Source organism: Aythya ferina (genome assembly GCF_964211825.1).
Source record: "Aythya ferina genome assembly, chromosome: 5".
NCBI classification, from domain to species: Eukaryota; Metazoa; Chordata; class Aves; order Anseriformes; family Anatidae; genus Aythya; species Aythya ferina.
In genome coordinates this window covers 12,934,870-12,956,410 of record NC_140301.1, presented here as the reverse complement: position 1 = coordinate 12,956,410, position 21,541 = coordinate 12,934,870, and the positions used below count along the sequence as shown (strand labels likewise).

General features: G+C 43.0%; 1 protein-coding gene across 2 annotated transcripts; it reads right to left on the bottom strand.

The window, feature by feature from the left end:
- Nucleotides 1-1,192: 1,192 nt before the first annotated feature.
- Nucleotides 1,193-20,089, bottom strand: SYT13 (synaptotagmin 13). Of its 2 annotated transcripts, none has more exons than XM_084522156.1 (6): nucleotides 19,566-20,089; nucleotides 14,589-14,811; nucleotides 12,510-12,650; nucleotides 10,598-10,911; nucleotides 5,380-5,509; nucleotides 1,193-5,154 (listed from the first exon to the last, which is right to left on the bottom strand). In XM_084522156.1, the coding sequence occupies exons 1-6, from the start codon at nucleotides 19,746-19,748 to the stop codon at nucleotides 4,850-4,852; spliced, it is 1,296 nt and encodes a 431-aa protein (XP_084378282.1). In that variant the 5' UTR covers nucleotides 19,749-20,089; the 3' UTR covers nucleotides 1,193-4,849. The 2 variants fall into 2 exon arrangements, with proteins under 2 accessions (XP_084378282.1, XP_084378283.1); XM_084522157.1 differs by having other exon boundaries at nucleotides 12,510-12,644.
- Nucleotides 20,090-21,541: the final 1,452 nt, after the last annotated feature.

Genomic DNA, 21,541 nt, shown 5'->3' with positions numbered 1-21,541 from the left:
TATAAATCATGTGCTTGCCAGTGGTGAAGAACAGTTGAGCTGTAACGCATAGTATGCAATTGACAGCTATTGTGTCTTTATGCTGCAGAGGTGGCAGCACTGATGTGGGAAATAACTACACGGTTTGCCTTTTCAATGGTCATCACAGGAAGCAAGTAATTAAAGTAACATCCAGTTTCCTGCAAACCATTTGATGAAGATCAGGTCCAGAATCTCAGATTCACACACATCAGGAAAATTTGGGCAAACCTTGGGCTGTATTTCTAGAGCCCAAATTACAACCTCCTCCATTCCAGTAAAAAATGTGTGTCTTGGGACACTACTCCCACAAAGTACTGATGACAGATGCTAAAAAAATTCAGAGTACTTTTGTTCAAAGTGTTGAAAGCACAGTAATGCCTGGGAGAACAGTTGAACCTGAAAATTTTCCCAGCCTTATCCCAGCCCTGTTGAAGGGAATTTTCCATTAATTTCTGAAGTGTTACCTCTTTGCAAAGCAAAGATGGTTCCTATCATCATGCAAGGATATTTGGGACAAGAAATGAGGGAAATAAGTTGTCTGCTGAAAAAGTGCTACACTTACAGGAGACAAACTGCAACCACTGCCCCTTACAACTGCAGAAGGTGGCTAAGGGTAGTAATGACTCTCAAATATCCCAGAGATGTTTTAGGGACTATCAGTGATCTGTGCTTTTTTGATCTCTTTTACAGTAGCACAAATAGACCAAAATCAAACTAGGTCATTTGTTTGGGAAGATCTAGCTCTGAGGGCAGGCCAAGGCAAAACAACATATGGCTATCATCTATGTTTTGACCAAATAGCACCTTAATGTAGCCACAGGTTACTTCTTCTGGCCTCTCAGTTCCCTCCTGTGAACAGAGGTCTCAGCAGAAGACCAGCTTTCTCCCAGGGAATGTTGGATGCAATATGGGAGCTGCATTTCTCATTCTGTCTGACAGCAGTAGTGTCACTTGGTTTCTGCGACTGGATGAGGAATAGTGAACCCCCATCCTCAGAGTCCCTCTCCCCTTTGTGAACAGGACTGTTCTTTTTAACCAGATTGACTGCATTTTTTTCCTTCCTCCTTACTTCACTTACAGCCATACTTGCACATTCATGTTAGTGGGTTATAGTAGGCAGAATGATCTGTGCAGCGCTGAATCACCACTGGGGAATCTAAATACCTGGCTGCTTGGTCACACACAGAGCTTAAGAACATTAATTGTCATAACTGCCTTTTTTTTTTTAGCTTCTTCTGGTACAATGCAGTTTATAAGCAGCAGCCCTTAATTTAAGACGTCAGTCATGCTTGCTGATATTCCTGTATTTACAGCTTCAGGAACTGAAAACCATGGGGCTGTCTGCCTCAGTTCTCTGGCAATTTTATGCTGAAGTGATGCTTTTACTGCTCATATTGCTGAAACTACTCATTATGATGACACTGAGGATTTCCAATACTTTTTGTTTATATTTATGATGTTGCCATCTACCACAGTAACTGCGCAGTTCATCTGCCTGGGCCCGTTCAGCTCCTACCATGCCGGGGCTTGGGGACATACAAGCATGGCTAAACATGTGATACAGGCAGTGGGTTACCTTGGATAAGGGCAGGGCCCTGGACAGGTGCAGGAATGTGATGACAAACAGCCCCTATTAACAGAGTTCAAAAGGGCCCGGGCTGGGCGTCCCTGCCCCTCCAGTACCACACGTACGCAGCATTCCTTCTGCTCATGGGAGCCAGCACCCTTAACTGCACTGCCTTTTAGTCCCTGAACAAACGGCACTCGTTAAACCAACACCTGGCAGGTTGTTAAGACTGTGGTGAATGCAAAAAACATTCTTCCCAGGGTAAAATGCCAGAAAAACAGAAAAGATCGAACCAGGAGAGATGCATACATTTGTACTGCTCTTCCCCATTTCAATTCTGATGCAGCAAAGGAGGGAACAACACCAGTCTTTAACACCAATGCCACCACTTTGCCCTAAGAAAGTTTTGTGTTCATCTATATATACATCTTTTTCTGCCGTAAAAGAGGACATTATTCTTTTTCACAGCAAAATCAGATTTCAGGGGGCTATTTCTTAGATGCTGTAGGATTGCTATCTAATTACAGGGTGTGCCAAAATCACCAGGGGCAGAGGCAGATAATGCTGTTTACAATCAGTCACCAAGACGTTATAAAAGGCTCATTAAAATAAGGAGGCAGAACTAGAGAAATCTCTTGGCAGCAAGACAAATATTTGGCCCTTCAGGCTTTCAGTGCCAGCCAAATAGCATCATACCATGAAGTTATCCTTCTTATCATTATCCTAAAAAGAAAGAAGAAAACTGCAGTACTGCCAGAAAACTACAGGTAGAGTAGGCCAACATGACAACAAATTTTGCACTTAAATGGAAAACATTATTCCAAATCTATAGGAATGCATACAGACAAATCATGAACATAACTAGGATTGTGTTGAAGCAACTAGTAAGAATGCTCTATCAACTAAGTCTCTACTGTGTCTAGTTTATTCACAGAATCCTACATATTTTTCTTAATAAACAAAAGCCCAAAGAGCAAAAAAAAAATAAATCAATTCTGTTTTTGTTTAAATCCCCCCTAGCCAGTAGAGCAATATCAGAGATGAAATTATTAGGTATAAGAGTCATTGACATATTTTGCTTTTCTGTGTGTTTGCTTGGTCAAAGCTGTTTTTACCACTTTCTTCAAAGTGCTCCTGTAACTTCTGGCTACACCACCTATAATGGGAATAGCAGTGTATGGATAACGTTTTCCAGTGTATATTGACCTTGTTGATTTGTTCACAGAGTTACAACATCACTGAGGTTGGAAAGGACCTCTGAAGATCTCATCTTGTCCAACCCCATCCCTGCTCAAGCCAGGGTAAACTACAGCAGGTTGTCCAGCACCATGCCCAGTCAGGTTTGAGTGTCTCCAAGGATCAACAACCTCTTTTGGAAACTTGTTCCAGTGTTCGATCATCTTCACAGTAAAAAAGGATTTTTTCCTTCCTTCCTTGCTTCCTTCCTTCCTTTCTTTCTTTCTTCCTTCCTTCCTTCCTTACTTACATGTACTTCCCTCTCTCTCTCTGATCTTCTCCAAGGATCAAACTCAGCAAGCTTGCTGAGGGTGTGCTCCATCCTGTTGTTCAGGTCATTAATGAAGATGTTAAGCAGAGTTGGTCCAAATACCAGCCCCAGTCAGTAACAGTGAGTGGCTTCCAGCTGAATATCACCCCTCTGTTCATAAACTTCTGTGCCTGGCTCTTCAGCCATTTTTCAGAGACTGATTCTGGTTGTTTTCACTTTCTCTATTTATTTCTATTTGAAATAAATTAATTTATTGAAATAAATTTATTTCTATTTGAAATAAATAGAGGGACCCTCTAATAGCTGACCCTGGGGAAAAAAAATGTTCTCAGAGTTTTTTAGTGCTACAAACCATATGATTCTGTTCTCAGATTTTTAGATGTTTTGTCCCCATGCATGACCCTCAAAGCTGTGTCTACTACTTGAAATAAAGTGGTAGAACAAACAGTGTGTATTTGAGGTCATAACATCATTGCTGCCAATTCCAGCTTTTCAGTCCATCTAGACAATAAAAGGACAGTAAACAGTAACATTTAAGCCACGTCAAATCTTGAAAGTGTACACACACACACACACAAAAACAAAAAAAACAAACAAACAAAAAAAAAAAAAACAGCCCTAGAGAGTCTGTCTGGTCAGTGAATTCCTTCTGTCTGGAAGTGATGAAATAGATGTCGGTTCTTAAGGGTTGTCTTCAAGTAATGCTGGTATGAGGATTTGAGTGTCATAGTTAACTGTCAAACCAAAACCATCAATCATCTGCTAAGGTATGAAATGATCCCACTTATTTTGTCTAGTCTTAGATGCTGCCTGGAATATAATTAGTGTATTTGAGACTTTTCCAGATCAGAAATTCACAAGCAAAAAAATAAATGTCAGAAAGCAGAAGGATTTGGTCCAAGATTTTGGAGGTAACATCCAAAATAACTGTTTGTCCATGTTTAGGGTCTTCCTGGGTGACATTATATAAAGATAGAAAATACGGGTATTCTGTCATAGGATCATGAAACATTTGTGCTTTCAACAATTTTTATGAATCTTAAATCTAAGATATCAAACACTTTAGGAAACAAAAGTGAAGGAAAGTATTTAACTTCTTATTTGGCAGTGTTTGCTTCAAAGGTTACACAGGATGATAGTATTGCCTGTCTCTCTTCTTCCTCTGTTTTCTCTATTTCTAGATATCCATCTACAGTAAATTGGTCTATGCTTCCACATGGCTTCTCTCTTTCCTTCATACTATTACTTTGGGTCAGAAGTCAACACTAATGTCGTGATCTTCATTTCTTATGATCTTATAAAGCATTATGAAAAACAGTGGCTGGCAAAATGGCTGCTACATGTTTGTAATAATGGAGCCAGCCCTCACCAGGAACTTGGGTGACAGTGCCAGGTGCCAAGAAGCAGCTTAAATTTCCATGATTCCTCTACTTCCCTCTGCTCCTCTACAGAAACAGGGACCTCACAGAAATGACAATGGGCAGGCTAATAAAAGTAATTCAAACCATCTAGACAGCCAAGCCCCTGTTTCAGAAGACCACTTGATTGGGTGAGAGATTGTCCTCTAATTAGATTTCCAGACATTTCCCTGGGCTATCATGAGGCATTCTTTTGGCAGAAAATCAGGGAGGGTGGCCTAAGAAGAATGGTGTGCCAGGCCACTTTGTGGATGGGAAGGTGGAAGGTGAAATGCAGCTTACTCCTCCACGCTCAGAGGCTGGGTGGAAATCTGGTTGGCAGTAATCATGGTGTACCTACATGTGGAGCTGGTGCCACATGGCAATTTGTCTCCTGGGGTTTCTCAGCATTTCTTCCCAGTGGTTCCTCTCCGTTCCTGTGACGTGCAAGCCCAGGCTGCACTTGCCGAGCACGTGGCTCTGCCCAGCAGCATCCTGGCTCAGCATTTCCAGCTCCACACTGGAGGCACGCAGCAGCTCATGAGGCACCTCAAACATGATCATCTCGTTCCAGACAGGGTTGATCTTGTGTTTTGCACGTTTGGTCTGCTTCTTCTTCAGCTTCAAGGACTGATGCCTCAGTGTCACCTTGACAGAAACATCTATGGAAGAAGCAGAGAGAGATCATGCAATAGAATGAATACAAGGGAAATTTAACTGATGACATCAGACTGAGTGAGAGAATATGATCTTGGGGGTTTTCGTTTTCACTTTTAAAAACCACTAAGTCTCTTCAGCTTTCTAAGCCCTCCTCCCCACTTTCTTTCTAGGCACAGCAGAAAAAAATAATCTCTGTTTAGTGCTGTTCCACTCACTATTCCACTCACCATTTCCAAGTAGATCTTTCAGCTGCTTGGAATGGAGATTTTTAGCCTTAATAATCACCACAAGCAGGCGGTTAGCTGCTGGCAGGTAGCTGATTGACAGCAGAACCTCTCCATGGCCTGTAGATGGCTCCTGGAAATGGAGATACAGGAGGGGTTAATTTTTGATACAATCTGGGCCATAACATTAAGAAAACTGAATAGTACAAGGGGATGAGTGTAAGGTCATAGACTGACCAAGTTGTCTCTCTATCTCTACAGGAGTCTTTTCCAGTTAAACGGGATGAGAATAAACCAGAAAACATGTCTGAGAGGGATCCTTCACTCATAAGGCCCAGCTCACATGGATTACCTCCTGCTGCTGGAAAGCAACTGCTTCCCAACAGCTACTTTTAGTGTCATATTTAGTAAGAAGAAAAGAATTTGGGACTGAACTGCTGTGTATATAGGTGGATACTTGTTTTAAGAGAAATTATCTAGCTGTCCTTTATTTATATCCCCTACTTCCATTACTGCTTTTCATCATTCACTTGTCATTTGTGTGAGGGGGCTCTGACCAGACATGGAGGCAGGTCCCAGTAACTAACTGCCAAGCAATATCTTGGGGGTTGTGCCACACAAACATACTCTGGAGCCAGTGTTGAATCTTCTTTAACCCTTATCTGGTATTAAAAAAAAAAAAAAAAAAAAAAAAAAAAAAAAAAGCCTAAAGCCCTCTGTCAGTTTTACCTTTCCTTCCTGGCCTGTCCTCCTTCAGCCTGTGAACAGCCCTGCTGCCCAGGTGGGATTTCCTCTGGGTCAAATGTTCTGAACAATCAAGCATTCACTTCAGGAGGCCATGCTTTGTTTTTTGTAGTAGTTGTTGTTTTGTTTTGTTTTGTTGTTGTTTTGGTTTTGGTTTGTGTGGTGCTGTTTTTTTGTTGGCGGTGGGTTTTTGTTTGTTTGCTTGCTTGTTCTGTCCTTTTATTCCTTTCCTCCTGTCAGCAATTGGCCTCTTAGCCTCCTGACCTTTCTTCCCTTCACTCGCTCTGCACAAGTATTGCCGTAGGCAGAGCAGGAGGGAAATGATCGCGCCGGCAGAGGCTGCGGGCCTGTGGCGAGGGGCGAAAGGGAATGGCTGCTCTCTGGTGAGTGCAAGCTTGTGACAGAAATCTGTTTTAGTGTGTGGTTAACGACCCAGAAGAGTCACAGAAAGGCAATGTCAACTCAGTAGACTCCCTTTGGACTCCTTAGCGTGATCTACAAGCTTTAGGGCAGACAGGCCTTCTCCAGGCCATTTCTGTGCTCTCCACTTGCCGTTTTAAGTGAGCCATAAATATTTCAAATTAAGTTTTCACCGGGTTTCTTGCAACAGGCAAGGACAGGCCCCCTGTATGCTCCCTGTGAGGTGATTGACTCTCCAGAAAGCGTGGCTGTCCTCAGTGTCTGCTTTGAACGATTTATTTGTCCTGCACAAATCAGGGGGGAGGCCATTAGCTGGGAAGCCTGAAATTCAATCCCAAATCAGCACAAGTAAATCTTCCTTCATACACTCAGGTAGCAAGGAAAGGCTTGTATGTGTTTCACTTACTGAAATCCTGTCCTAAGTGCAAGTGATTTAAAAAAAAAAAAAAAAAAAAAAAAAAAAGAAACACAAAAGCAGAGGCAGATTTAAGTGGCTCTGTGTCCACGACAACAGAATAGGTGTTTGCACATGGAGGGACCAATCCAAATACCACCTCAATACAAAAACACAGTTTCAGGCAAGTTATAAACTGCTTTTTTTGCTTATGTATCCGCCCTGTATCTCACCAAGTCTCACTCTATAGCTCTTGGCTATAATAAGGTTCTTGTAGCTCCAGGCACAGTTAGATATAGTAAAGGTTGAGTGGTAGAGAGAGGGTGGCAGGGGGCTGTGAATGCACACATGCACACACACATATTGTACACACTCATTGCACAAACACATCACATGTGCTTATGGCTTTTTAACCTCTAATGTTCTGATCAAGTTCTTGACCAGCTTGTATCCACGTGAAACCAAAACCTGTAATGGTTGGTTTCTGCTGGATTTTTGCATGAAGAGACTGAGCCACAGGTACCTTTCCTTCTCCCTCTTTCAGTTGTGTTTGCTTTTATTCCCTTGTAAATTCATAACCAACATTTTGTGCTACAGCCTAGCAAATTCACACAACTGCCAGAGCTTCAGTCTTCCTTTCTGTGCTCTGAGGATAACAGGCATCAGGGGGTCATCAGTGAATTACGTGTGCAAGGCACCATGAAATCACAAAAGGGAAGGTGCTATGCAAGCAGCCGCTATCATCACTGTCATTAGCAAAGCAGTGGGAGGGAAGGAAGACAAGATAAGGATATCAGTCTGCAGTATCTATGTTTTGCATTGCTCACAGCACTCCATGAATTCCTGAATACTAATTGCACTACCTGGTTAGCTGTAAGCTTCCCTCTGAGCTTTTCCTTGCGTGGGAGAATTACCGGGAGGCTAGGAATAAAAATTCTGCAGCGCACAGCTTTTCAAGGAAATGTCAGACTTTAAACAAAGCCCGGTAACTTTGTTCCTGGATGGATGCTGTCAAAAATAGCTGCTCTTTTTTGATCAGCTCTTCCTCACTCCCTCCCGCTCTGGTTCTCAATGAATGATTCAGGATCTGTATATAAGCTATCTGTGCAATGGTTGGCTCTCTCAGGTCCCAGATGACGCAAATTCAGCTTTCACTGCACATCCTCAGCTCAAACTGGGGCACTGTTCAGCAGTACAGTTAGTGTTAACCTTGTGCTGTCAGCCTGGAGAAGTAATGAGTGTTGTCCTGTTTCTGTGTGTACCCCGAGTACCCAGTATGTCAGGACTTTATCAGGTGTATGAGTGAAAACTGACCATTGCCATGGACTGGCCACTTCTTGAGTATTGTTTACAAAGCAGATACTACAGTAGATTAGGGGTCTGGGGATTAAAATTCTTATGGCTTATATTGGAATAGGTTTGTTTTGTTTTTTTTGGACCTATTTTTTGAAGCAACAATCTGGGATCTCAGTTCAACTTACAGCTAATAGGTACCTACTTAGCCTTGTGCTTTATGAAACTGATTCAGACCACCTATTTATTTCTTCTGCCCCTTTCTCTGCCAGAGTTGTTTTTTTTTGTTTGTTTGTTTGTTTGTTTTTTCAGAGTAAGCAGCCCTATTAGCATTCAAGTAGTGATCAGATAAATTAGCAATATTGGAAATCAGAAACAGTCTACTCTGTGACTGAGAGCTCTCATCCTCAATGGTGACCAGCAATATTTTTATTATAGCAGGGTTAGCAACAACGCTAACATTATTTTGCATCGCTCACCTTGTGCCATACCAGGGTACAGTAGGTATCTGTTTGTAGCCATGTACTATAAGCAACAATAGCAGTGTCCTGCTGCTATGTTGTTAAGCATATTGCTGCTGTTAGAATAATCTAGTTCACTGCAGGGAAAAGGTTCCTGAGGAAATTTGCTTGTAAAATGTTAATACAAATGAGGCACTCCCTGTACATACTTCAAATACTGTTGGAATCCTTTCCCTTATTTTCCATGTCCGTGCGACTGGGAAGATGTGGATAACAAAAGACAGACAAGTTTTGTCATAAAAACAAAAAACAAAACAACAACAATGCCCACCAAAAAAATAAAAAATAATAAAAATACAGTGCAATGGGTGATATTTTGACATCAGCCAGAACAAATAGTGCTGCTGGGATGATTGTACTGAGGAGCAACTGCTCCTTGTCTTCAGTTCAGCATTTTGGTCCCATCAATGTGTTTCAATTGTACAGCTGAGGGCTCACTCAGTTGCTGCCATGTACCCTACCCCACCCAGTGTAGCAGAGTCCCTCCTTCCTGCTCTGTAGGCTCAATCTGGTCTCTGAACTTTTGCTACCACAGTCCCTGCATCGTTAACACACAGAAACTCACGTAACTTCTAAATGTAGACTTTGAATTGCAGATATTCGAGTCAGATTGTCATGTAATTGAGGGAGGGGGAAAGGGAGCTTTGGCACACATGCTGGGAGTTGTAGATGCAGGGACTGGGTTGATGGGCTTTTGATTGCTTTCTGAAATGGTGAGGTCAACACAGAGCAGTGCTAAGTGACCTCCAAATCACAGAATCACAGAATTTTCTAGGTTGGAAGAGACCTCAAGGTCATCGAGTCCAACCTCCAACCTAACGCTAACAGCCCTCCACTAAACCATATCCCTAAGCTCTACATCTAAGCGTCTTTTGAAGACTTCCAGGGATGGTGACTCCACCACTTCCCTGGGCAGCCTGTTCCAATGCCTCACAACCCTTTCTGTAAAGACGTTCTTCCTAACATCTAACCTAAAACTCCCCTGGCTCAACTTAAGCCCATTCCCCCTCGTCCTGTCACCAGGCACGTGGGAGAACAGGCCAACCCCCACCTCTCTACAGCCTCCTTTAAGGTATCTGTAAAGAGCAATAAGGTCACCCCTGAGCCTCCTCTTCTCCAGGCTGAACAAGCCCAGCTCCCTCAGCCGCTCCTCGTAGGACTTGTTCTCCAGGCCCCTCACCAGCTTCGTCGCCCTTCTCTGCACCCGCTCAAGCACCTCGATGTCCTTCTTGTAGCGAGGGGCCCAAAACTGAACACAGTACTCGAGGTGCGGCCTCACCAGAGCTGAGTACAGGGGGACGATCACCTCCCTAGCCCTGCTGGTCACGCTGTTCCTAATACAAGCCAGGATGCCGTTGGCCTTCTTGGCCACCTGAGCACACTGCTGGCTCATATTCAGCCGACTGTCCACCATCACTCCCAGGTCCTTCTCTGCCTGGCAGCTTTCCAACCATTCCTCTCCCAGCCTGTAGCTCTGCTTGGGGTTATTGCGCCCCAGGTGCAGGACCCGGCACTTGGCCTTGTTAAACTTCATGCAGTTGACCTCAGCCCATCGGTGCAGCCTATCCAGATCCTCCTGCAGAGCTTTCCTACCCTCAAGCAGATCGACACACGCACCTAACTTGGTGTCATCTGCGAACTTACTGAGGGTGCACTCGATGCCCTCGTCCAGATCATCGATGAAGATATTAAAGAGGACCGGCCCCAGTCACACATCACCTGGCCAAACCTGGACCCAAATGAACAGAGCCACCCACCCAAGGACATGCAACTGTTTTGGAAGAGGGCATCTCTTCTCCAAAAAAAAACACTAGAGTTTCTGGTCTACCAACACAGACTTAGTCCATACCTTCTCTGGCATCTTTAGCCTTTCCCACTGGGCCATCCCAAAGGAGTCCTCTCTGTCAGCAAGTCTCAGTTTGAGTTCCCCCACAATGCTGTGTCTGGAGAACTTGTCGCAGTTTCTCAGGGTGAGAGTCAGTGTCCCCTCAGGCATCTCCTCCTCGGGTAATGGGAACCGCAAGACCTCCTCCCAGAGGGTGTGAAGCACCTTCTTCTTCAGCTCTGTCTGGGCTTCAGCAATGCCAGACTTGCTCACCAGTGTGCCCAGTATGTAGCAATGGCAGCCAGCATCCTGGTCACCACTCATTCTGCCATGCATAGCTGGAAAGGAAGGATTGAGTTTAAGGACCTCTCATAAAAGACAGCCCATAAATATTGGTGGCTAAATTGCTTATTTTATAAGGGACATAAAATAAAACAGCCACATAGACACTGACTCCAGTTCCTGCTTGCACAGGGCACACTAAGCCATGAGTCCATGCTGTGGTGTTTTCCTCATGGTGTACAATGTCTTTGTCCTTCTGTTGCTGCAGAAGGATGCTGTTGGTGTTTGGGAGACCATCAGCTGAGCTCAAGGAAACATGCTCTGTTGAAGATGCAGAGCAGCAATGAGATGAGACACAGCATGGCACAGAGACAGGGAGCTCCCATTTACCTTTACCTAGGCACACCAAGAAAGCTTCTTAAAAAGGTTTAAAAGCAGGATTGTCACTCATAGGCATCAGAGATGGGAGAGAGCTCTCTCCTGGCACACATCCACACCTGCAGGGCAGGGTGGGATATGCCTAAGGGTTATTACATTCTGCTTGTCCAGCCTCTGGCAAATAGTTCCTTCAGAAGCCACCCCACAGCCCAAAAGATCTGTGTCAAGGGGCATTGATCCCTATTTTTATATCCCTTTTATGTTGAAAAGTCTAGACTGAGAAAGGCATCTTATGCTCCTCTTCTGCATCAAGAGAATTACGCTGCCTTCTGTGCAGCAAGAGGAGCACTCCTTCCCTAGAGGGGTCATGGAACAGCAAGACTCCATGGGCAAAACTGAAGTCCCTGCTGCAGTCAGTCTGAGGAGAGTTGTTCCTGAGCTGCCAGTCCCCACGGAAAACTGGAGTCCCCTGATTTCTGGGGGAGAGGAGCTGGGGAGCAGAGCAGACACAGCTTGGGTGGCACTGGGGCACCCAGGGAGGAGCAGGCTTGCAGGAGAGCCATGCCGGCAGCCCAGGGCATCCACCCTGCAGGGCAGCAGAGGCTGTGGGATTGCTGCTCCAGTCGCTCCACAGCAGCAGCTGCCGCTTAGCACCCATTCAATTCTCGCTTCAGAGGGTGTGATTTGATTAGGCTTCCACAGAGATCTGCACTGTGCATGAATTATTCAGTCAGCTTATTTTACTTTCCCAGAGGAACCGATGATGCTCCAGCCCTGAGCAGGGAAGCTGTTACGGTTGTCAGTCTCCACTTCAGAGAGTGTCACAGAGCCCAGCCGCCCGGCCAGAGGGACATTCCTCAGGGGCCTACAGGGTAAGTCTGGTGTCTACAGCTCACCTTCTGACTTGGCCTGAGCAAGAGGCAGTAGGGAGTGGGTCATGTTGAAGATCAAAAGTCACAGAGAGGAAGGAGATAGCAGATCCCCTCCCTTATCCCCAAAGTAAAAATTAAATAAGAGGTGGCTTTCTACCAGGGCTGGGACTAGAGAAGTCCATCCTGGTTCCTGGCTTCTGAGCTGTGCAACAGGTTGTTCCCAAGCTGTGCCCTGCACTGACATCTCTAGGTATTTCTGTTCTGCAAGTGCAGCTGCCAATGAAACATCCAACAGTTCTGGGGAAATATGTTGATTTTAATGTGGGAGGGGAACTCTATAAAATCAGAAGGTGTCTTGTACCTTCCAGATAGGGAATCACTAGTAGCAGATCTCAGCCCCTTACCTTCCAGAAGGGCCACACACAGCTCAGCTTTTTGTTGATCGTATGTGAGGGAGTAGCGCAGTTCAGGGACCTGGTTACAGCTGGCTGCCCTCTCGGGGTTCAAATGCTCCGTGACACACACATCTTTTACCACACCTGAAACTGAAGTAACCCCATTAGCAAGCAAGTCTTTGCCTTCCAAGGAGAACAAACCCACCATGTCTCAACTCAACTCTTCTAAATGTCTTACTATGCCTGCACTTTGTATGCAGGAATATCACTTATATTCCTTCTTCCCTCACCGAATCTCTTTCTTGCTCTCTCTTCTTACACTTTCAGGTCTTCTACAGCACCTGGACAAGCTTCCTGCTCTCTTCACCATTGCGTGCTCTAAGTTGCTTCACACATTTGCTCTTTTACCTTGTGCCTAAGTCAAGGTGCTTAAACTACGCTCTTGTTTTATATAGTTTTTTGTTTGTTTGTTTTTAACTACACTACTGTTTTTATTGTTTTGTTTTGGTTTGTTGTTTGTTTGTTTGTTTGTTATACACATTGGTGAATTGCATCTTGTATTCTTCTCTGCATTAATTCAGACCTCTATAATTTATTTTTTTTAATTTAATTCTACAGTCTTTGTCATGCAGAAGGCCAATATGACACTTACTCAGATAGTGCTTAACCAGGTTGAAGATCATGAGCTTAGGAAGCTTTGAGGCAGTTTCTCCACATCTGATTTTGAAGCTGGCTACATACTTCATATTGAAATAAAGCAGATGGCAAGACCAAAAGCCACAGCTTTTTGGTATCAAAATCTATTGTCTGCAAGGTCAGTCCTGACTCACACAGACAACAATAATGGGACCAGCACATTTCCTCTTAAAAGTCTCAGCCATGGTCTGTATCTGTTCAACATGGCACCAACGAGAATGCAACAAATCTGGCTTAATTTCATCAATACTTGAGCTATGAAATCAGGCACAGAAGGAAGCAAACTTGTGCTATTACCAGTGCAGAGAGGCTCTTAAACCAACACACTTATGTAAAAATTTATTCTACATGCAGCAATCATCCTTCAGGCTCTCCACCCTGTAATATTCTTCCTGACACTGAAGGATGTGGCTCAGACAGTCTTTTCCTCTAATGCAGCTGCTTCCCATGGTACTCCTTGCTTTTGCATACTCATAAGTCTCAGGGTGGAGGGATGCATGTGGCAATCCTTTTCCCTGAAGGACAAAAATATAATCTCAAGCAATTTTAAAAAATAAATGCTCTAAAATAAATCATGACAGATGGCATTGTGCCTCTGGCAAATCTTCAGTAAGGTTTTATTAATGTGGTAACACGGTAACCATAAGAGTCAATTATGCTGTTAAAAAGACAGCTGTGAAGGTAAAAATCAGTATGGAAGCAACCCAGACTAGCTGCCAGATGTATATAATTAACGTTGCATTTTCTTGTATGCTCCAGGAATCTTATGTTCCAGGCTTTGGCATGCTACCATTGGGGCTGGCTGGAAAACAAGAATTCTGTTTGGTAAAAATGTCTTAGGTGTCAGCCTTTGGTTTCACTTCACATTACAACAAACCAAGACCATCTCACAGAACTGGTGGAAGTAAAGGAGCAAGGAAACTAAAGTACAGGTTTGAACCAATGCTGCCGATGTCCCTGAGAGGGACAGCTGCTGGGCAGCTAGCATTTCTTCTGGAGGAGCAATTCTGCCTAATTTTGGCCAGGTATTCCACCCATACTGTGGCAACTGCTCTAACTAAAACTTCACACTAAATACATGTTTTTCTACAAAATGTCTGCTTCCATTGAGACAGATTCTTCAACACAAGAGTGCAATTCTTGCACATTTAGAGAAAAAAAAGTTTCAATTATGTCAATTATGTCTGAATGTCCTGATGTGCTTCATGATTACTTTCTATTAAACACATATATCTAAAATAGAATTCATAATGTTCATGATAAGAGGGTGAAAAGCACCCTATCTCTTCATTTCCATGTTTATTTCTCTAATTACAATCACATTATTCTCAAAAGTATTACGGATCTACACCCAGAAAAGCAATCTGTAGTCTGAAGACCAAATGTTCTTACCGTTTTGAGGGAGAACAAAAAGCTCTTCATTGACTTGTATCTTCATCCTGTTCTCATCCAGAACAGTATGTTTTCCAGTAACTGGTTCTTCTGTTGTCTTCAAGGAATACTGTGTGTAGTTAACAATTTCAGGTGAAGTTACCACTGGTTTGGGGCCATAAATGTTGGGAAACTTCAGGAGTGGTCGAGGCTGGACTGGCTCTGCCGTTTTCTTAACGTTGAACTGAAAATTAAAACGTTGTTTATTACTTTGCACTAATTCTTCTGATTCTTTCAGTGTTAAACGAGCTCAGACAAAGGGAGAAAATACAGTGCCCTTGGTCATTCTTACTGTCATTATTTCTTTGGTTAGAGAAGCTGCTGCCCAGATTTTCTTGCCAAATCTGCTACCCTTCTACTTGGTGTACATACTTTCAGAGTCACTCCTCCACAGATGTTTGGTTGCAGTAAGAAACATCTGTTGTTTCTAAGGACCAGAGCCCCACCTGACCCTCAGACACAGTTCTCCTTTATTATACAGGAATCGACATTTTGTTTTGTCTGAGTTTCTTCTTAACATTTTATTTCCCTGCTGATTGCTGACCATGGTATCAATGGAAGAGCCTGAAAGATGGTGTAATGCCCAGGCAGACTAGAAAAGGTTGGCACAAAGAACTATGTTCTTCTCAAACAATGAAAAATGTTTTAGTGGAATGTAACAGTCATGTTTTCGTTATGTCCCAGGAAAGAATCCCCTCTGCTCACAACTGAAATAATTCCTGATTCATTTATATTTGAATTCATCAATAGAACAAAAGCTGACTAGCAAATGGCTTACCCTCTCATCAGATTTTAGTAATGTTTCCAAAGCATGAAAGACAAAAAGGAGAAGTAAAACTGCCATTTTGGTTGATTACTGTGCAGAGGGATTCACTCCAACCCCACTGCCTGCCAACCTATTCTGCACTAAGTTTAGAGCAAGGGAGAGCCAAAAGGCATTCATAATTGTAATTAAAGTTTTTCATTAGTCTCATTGTTTCCTGTTAATAATGAATGTAGATGATGCCCTGAGGCACTTGTCTGTGTTGGGACTTCATGGTCCCAGTTCAGATGTCCTGAGGGAGCATACCTATTCCTTAAGAAACAGAGCTGAAGAAAGAGAGCGGTCTTGGACTGTAGCTCTTTCGTCATACCTTTTTTTTTGTCATACTCTGCTTGGCACTACAGTTATATGGACTTGACAGTGGTAAAGAGCTAATTAGGTCAGAGACGCCATCTTCTCAAGACAGCCGGTACACTGGTGTTTAGGAAGTCTACTACATAACAGCATTTTCTCTTGTCTAATTTCAAGGACTCTGAAATAGGTGTTGAAAAAGAAACATGTCATTGCGTGCAGATCCCCACCTAGCATTCAGCTGAGTTTAGATATTATGTAAGTCATACAGTGCTGGTCTATAATAGAAACGTAGTGAGATCCCTCTTTTAGAGATGTGAGCCTCATCAGTACTAAAATACATAGGAAGTTTGAAGTTACTTATCCGAATTTCACATGCCGTTTTCTATTCAAAATTAAAACAGACCAACCAAAAAAAAATGTGTTAGGAAAAGCTAGAAAATAGCTTGAAAAAAAATAGGTCATTTTTGTTCTGCAGGGACTCCTAACATGCACAAAGTACATGCCATTGGCAGCCAGTGCCTGCTGTTCTTTCTCTCCCAAACCCTCTGTATAAGTGTGCTGTCCTGCTAGCCACTGAGCATCAAACCAGATCAGCATGCCTGGGTAGCTGTGTGCAGGAAGCACTTTGGGACCCTCTGGGATGAAAAACACTATACAAATGTGAGGTATTGTTAATATAATCTTTTCTCCACTTACTAAAAGCCAGACATTTAGTCAGGAAATCCATCAGCACACAGCAACTAAGAGCTCCACTGGGTCTAAATATTCTTCTAGTCTGTCTGCTCTGCAGAATTAGAGATGAGAGACATATGCAAGCACAGTGGGACTAGCCCACCCCCTCTTCCAACTGCATCTGCTTCTGTTTATTATCTTTGCTGCCAGCTCTGTACCCAAGCGCTGTCTGCTAATCTACTTACAGAGCAGTGTCCTATGGAAGTTCCCTTTGCAAATCAGCAGCGATATCTTAAACAAAGAAAAACTCATACGGTTCTGCATAAAATGTGTGAAAGCAAGGAAAACAAAATTAGCTAGGAGGCTCCAGCTGACCCTTCTGGGTCCCTGCCCAGCATCACTCAAACAATGCACTAGACTGCTGCCACTGCTGGATGTGTTTAGGCATGTTTAATCTGCACCCATTGCTGACACTTTGCAAATTTACAGCACTTATTAATTGTTCTGTAGACGTATCTTTGTGTTTGAACTCTTCCTTCTCAAATATGCAGGGCATGTCCATGGGGAACCTCTATCTATAGCAAATACAAGATTCAGTGTCATGGGAGACATGCCAAGTGGATAAAACGCAGTCTTGCTTCATCTTTCTTTTGTCATCTCTGTTTATCAGAATCAGAGGCCCTGACAGGCTTCAATAATTAAGTATGCCAAACACCGACTAGGACATACAGTGTACTAATGCAGTTGGAAAAAAGTCCTGACAGGACAATTTATAAACGTAGACACAGATGATAAAACTGAGACACAGGCTCAGAACTCAATTTGAGATTCATTCCTTCAAGGAGTATAGACTAATTCTGAATCAGTGACAGGAGAATGAATGCATGTTCCTGGCAACAAAGCTATTTTAATTGGAAAGAATTGTTAAACATACAGAATATGCAAACTAAGAACATTTTGCACTTTCTCTGACAGAATGTTCATTCGGCTGCTGTAATTTGACCAAATTTCTTTAAAAAAAAAAAAAAAAGAAGACAAAACAACAAAACAGTAACATTAGGAGTCATGCTTCGAATTAGAAAGTCTACAATACTGAAAGCATACAATCATTCAAGAAAGAGTGATGCACTGAGGGTATGTTGAATAATTTGATTCTGTATTGGTTAAACACTGGATTAAGTTAAGGCAAAACTTGACGAGTGTAAAAATATTGTGAGGACCATAACCTATGATGTGCTGGGTACTGCAGGTTTAATTGGACACGAGGGCTTAACTGGACTTCACGGCGACTTAGTAGTTATTTCAGTCATGCAAGAGAGATGACAGCCTGAAGGACAAGCTCCAGACTGGATTAATACTTTACTAAAATATTTCCCAAAAAGCTGTGTAAAAGAAAATGTCCATTCCAATGATTGAATTAGGGTAAAGATTTAAGAGTTTTTCAAGCTTTTTCAAAAATATCTTGTAGGAAAATATTGGTGGAGAAGTTATCTGTAAGTAGTTTTGTCCCAGCCACTAACAGCTAGAAAAAAAAACCTATGCAAAGTGATGTGACTGTCAAAGTTACACATTTCTCATTCATTTTAACAGTAAACATGGAAAATCTCAACATTATTGTACATCCTACTTTATACAGGAGTTGGCAAATCACTTGTATGGGTTAAACAAGAAAGGAGACTAGAAAGGACATGACAAAACTATTAAAGAAGATAGATGGAAAACTATTGAAGAAGACAAAGAAGATAGCAGGTTAAATTTTCCTAGGAAAATACAAACCAGTATTGGCCATGCTTGTGGATGAATGCTCAGAATTAGCAGCAATTTCTGGAAAAGTCCTAAACTCAGTGCAGATGTTCAGCCATGGCCAGTGGAGCCAACTCCCATCCCCAGTAAATAGGAGCTAATGTACTGCTATTCTGCGCCAGCTTTTACAAATACAATTAGTAGACTTGGTCTTCTTTCCTCAGAACAAACTGCAACAGGAGCATGAGGATGCCAGGGCTCTTTGCTGAGAGCCTAAGAGCAGTATCAAGAGAGAGACTGAAAATGTAATTATAAGCATTACAGAGAAGTTCAATTAGGACTCCCGCTACACTCCTTAATAATACAAAAATAATAGGCACCTCAGATAATTAAAAGGCAAACAAAGGCTTTTATACAATGGATCATTGGCCTTTGGACTTGGCTGCTCTGGCATAACATTTGGTTGAATGGCTAGATAAAACTGAAAAGGATTTAGGCACATAAAAACACCAAAAGCAACAGCCAACAGGTAATACTTTCTGACTTATAGACTGCCCAGTGCTATAGCTCCTGCTGAAGACCTTAGTCAACCAAAAAAATCAGTCCAAAATTTCCATTTGAAGGACAGCTTCCAATAATAAGCATACCAAAAGTGTCCTGTGATTTCCATTGCTTTCTCTTTCAGTAGGCTCAGAAATAAATCAGGGGATTTTTTGGATTATAACAAGACAGAAATACACATGGGGATGCCTGACATTACTGGTCCATCACATTGCTCTTACTGTAAGTAAAAAAGCAATTCAGCGTGATGAGATTGTCCGGTCCTCACACTCTGGATTCTCACTAGTGTTTTTATTATCATTTCAATGCCTGATTTTAACTTCACACACAATTAATTCCCCCAGTTAGAGGGGCAGAGGGAGGAGAAGGGACGATTTTCGGAAGAAACCAGCTGTTGACAGGGAGCTATCTTGCAGGAACCATAGGATAATGTGAATAGAGTCAGAGAAATAGCTGTTACAGGAGATCCCAGCAGGAGTCATCTCTTTACAATGCTGCGTGCCACCTGGTAAAGTCCAGCCTTCTCTCCTCAGGAAATGATTTCCCTTGTGATCTAGCTTGACAGCTGAGCAGCATTTCCAGTCCTCCTCCCCTGTTTTTGCCATTAGCAGCTTTCTCTTTGGCAGTGTGGCAGCTGTCTCCTGCTCTGGTAATTCTGCGGGTCACCCAGCCCCTGTCTCTGTGCTCCCCTCAGTCCTCCCATTAACCTGCTGTTACATCCTGAACCCAGTAAGCAGATAAATAAGCAGAATAAATCACACGCTGAGTAGCCTAAGAGAGAAGTTGCATTCCCACCCTCTGCATTTGAAGAAAAATCACAGAGTAAAGAAGAGATCGTGTCTTACTTGTTGGGCTGGCTGAAGCACACTGGGCTTAGTATTTTCCATGTCCTCATCTTGGTCCTTTTCTGAGAGTCCTTTCCCAGGTTGCTTGCATTTGCAGAAGCAGGTGAGACCGCAGAGTGCAAGGATGCTAGTTGCAGTCCCTAAGGTAGCCCCAAGGGCTATAATTGGGGCAGATAAAACCATTGTCCTGAGCTGCACAGAAACAAAAAGCACAGAAAACCTGTGACTCCTTCTCTTCCCTGGGAGAGCAGCTCTCACACATCCACTGTGATTTCTAGCCTGGCTTCATTCTCCTTGGAAGTCTGAAAACAATTCTCTTGTGCAGCAAAGAAAAGGGACCAATCTAGAGACAGAGATAAATCATCCCACCTTTGCTAGGCAACAAGGCTACCTTTCTATCCTGATGATGGAGTTTCTGCTCCAGGTCAGGTGGAGGAAATAGTGATTGTGGTGCCTGCAATCTCCATATAGCTGCAAACAGGCAGTTTTCATTGAAGCCTGTTCTCCAGCTCCACTGGGAAAAGTCTGATGTGTGATAGAGAGGAAAGACGTCAGCAGAAGGGGCTGGGCCTTGCTAGCTAACTCACAGAAAGTGCATCCAAATGTTTAATCTGCTCTCTAGCTATCCTGATGTCTAGCCTGCTAATTTGCTCAAAAGGTTTTTTTTTGTTTTTTTTTTTTGCTGTGTTAAGGCAAAGATAGTGATTGCCAAAAGGTGCTGGTCTGAGAACCCCAGTTAGGATTTCACTGCATGATAGCACTACATAGTCGGAGCAAAGCCTGTGTGTATGTCAGGCAAAACTTTACCACTCTTCAGAGGTTGGGGAATGAACAGCTGCAAGAATTAAGCACCGTCCTACACCCCACCATCTTCCCCTCAGAGCACAGGGTCTGCGCCGTTTGGAGCTGCTTTCTCCAGCATCAGTGCAGAGCAACACTTCTATTCAAAAAGGCAGCAGAAAATCCTATCAAACAAGACACACTGGCACATATGCTGCTTCCTCTGGAGAGGATGAGAGAGCAAACAACATATGCTGCATATTAGTCATACCGCTTACTACACCGGTGTGAGGCAGTGGGCTGATGAGCAGAGGAAAGGAACCCACTTGAATAGACCTGAAGGGCCACGTAGTCCTCTCAGGCAGCTTTCTCTTGAGGTGAGAGGGTGACTGATTTTCTTTGACTCATTTATTTTTTCCTTCTTTCACAGCCTGCCTAAATCTGGGAAGAGGCAAATCAATGCCGTTTCTCAATGTGTTTTTTGTGACATATGCAACCATTTTCTGGGTCAATTCACAAGGGGTACCTAGTGGCCAGAAGATGATCATAATTCTGGGTCACTATATATCTGGGCCAGAGTGGAACTAGTAAGCAAGAAGCAAAATATTCCTTATATGGCTCTGGAAAAAGTAACCAGTTCTGCTGGGAGTTTCTTTGTCTTTCTATTTTGGAATGCAGCTGCTGCCTGTGGATCAGGGGAAAAAAAAAAAAAAAAAAAAAAAAAAAAGTGAACTACATACATAAATATGTTTAGAAAATTAGTTTTTTGGATCTTTCTGCAGCTCAGGTTTTGACATGAATTTTGTATGATTTTTGGTTCTTTTACACCTTAATCATGACCCCTCGTTCGGCATTTGTTCAATTGTAGATGACATGTTCACCTCCTTCTCACAGAGCTTCCCTCACACATCCAACTCTCCCTTTAATTGTTAAAGATTCCTCTTTAACACTGCAACTCCCTTATGGATATACTGCACATTTCATCATCTTGCCTCCTGATTGCCCTACAAGGTTTGCCAGATACACATCTTGACCCCCACTTCCCACCTCCTTTCAAGAAGAGAATCACGACAGACTCCTTAAGCAGAGACAATCCCCTGCTACACTGCTGAGCCTGTGGAAATTGGCTTTTCCAGCTCAGCCCACGGCAGGAAAACCTTGAGCTTTGTCTTCTGTCTATACAAGAACATAAAAGT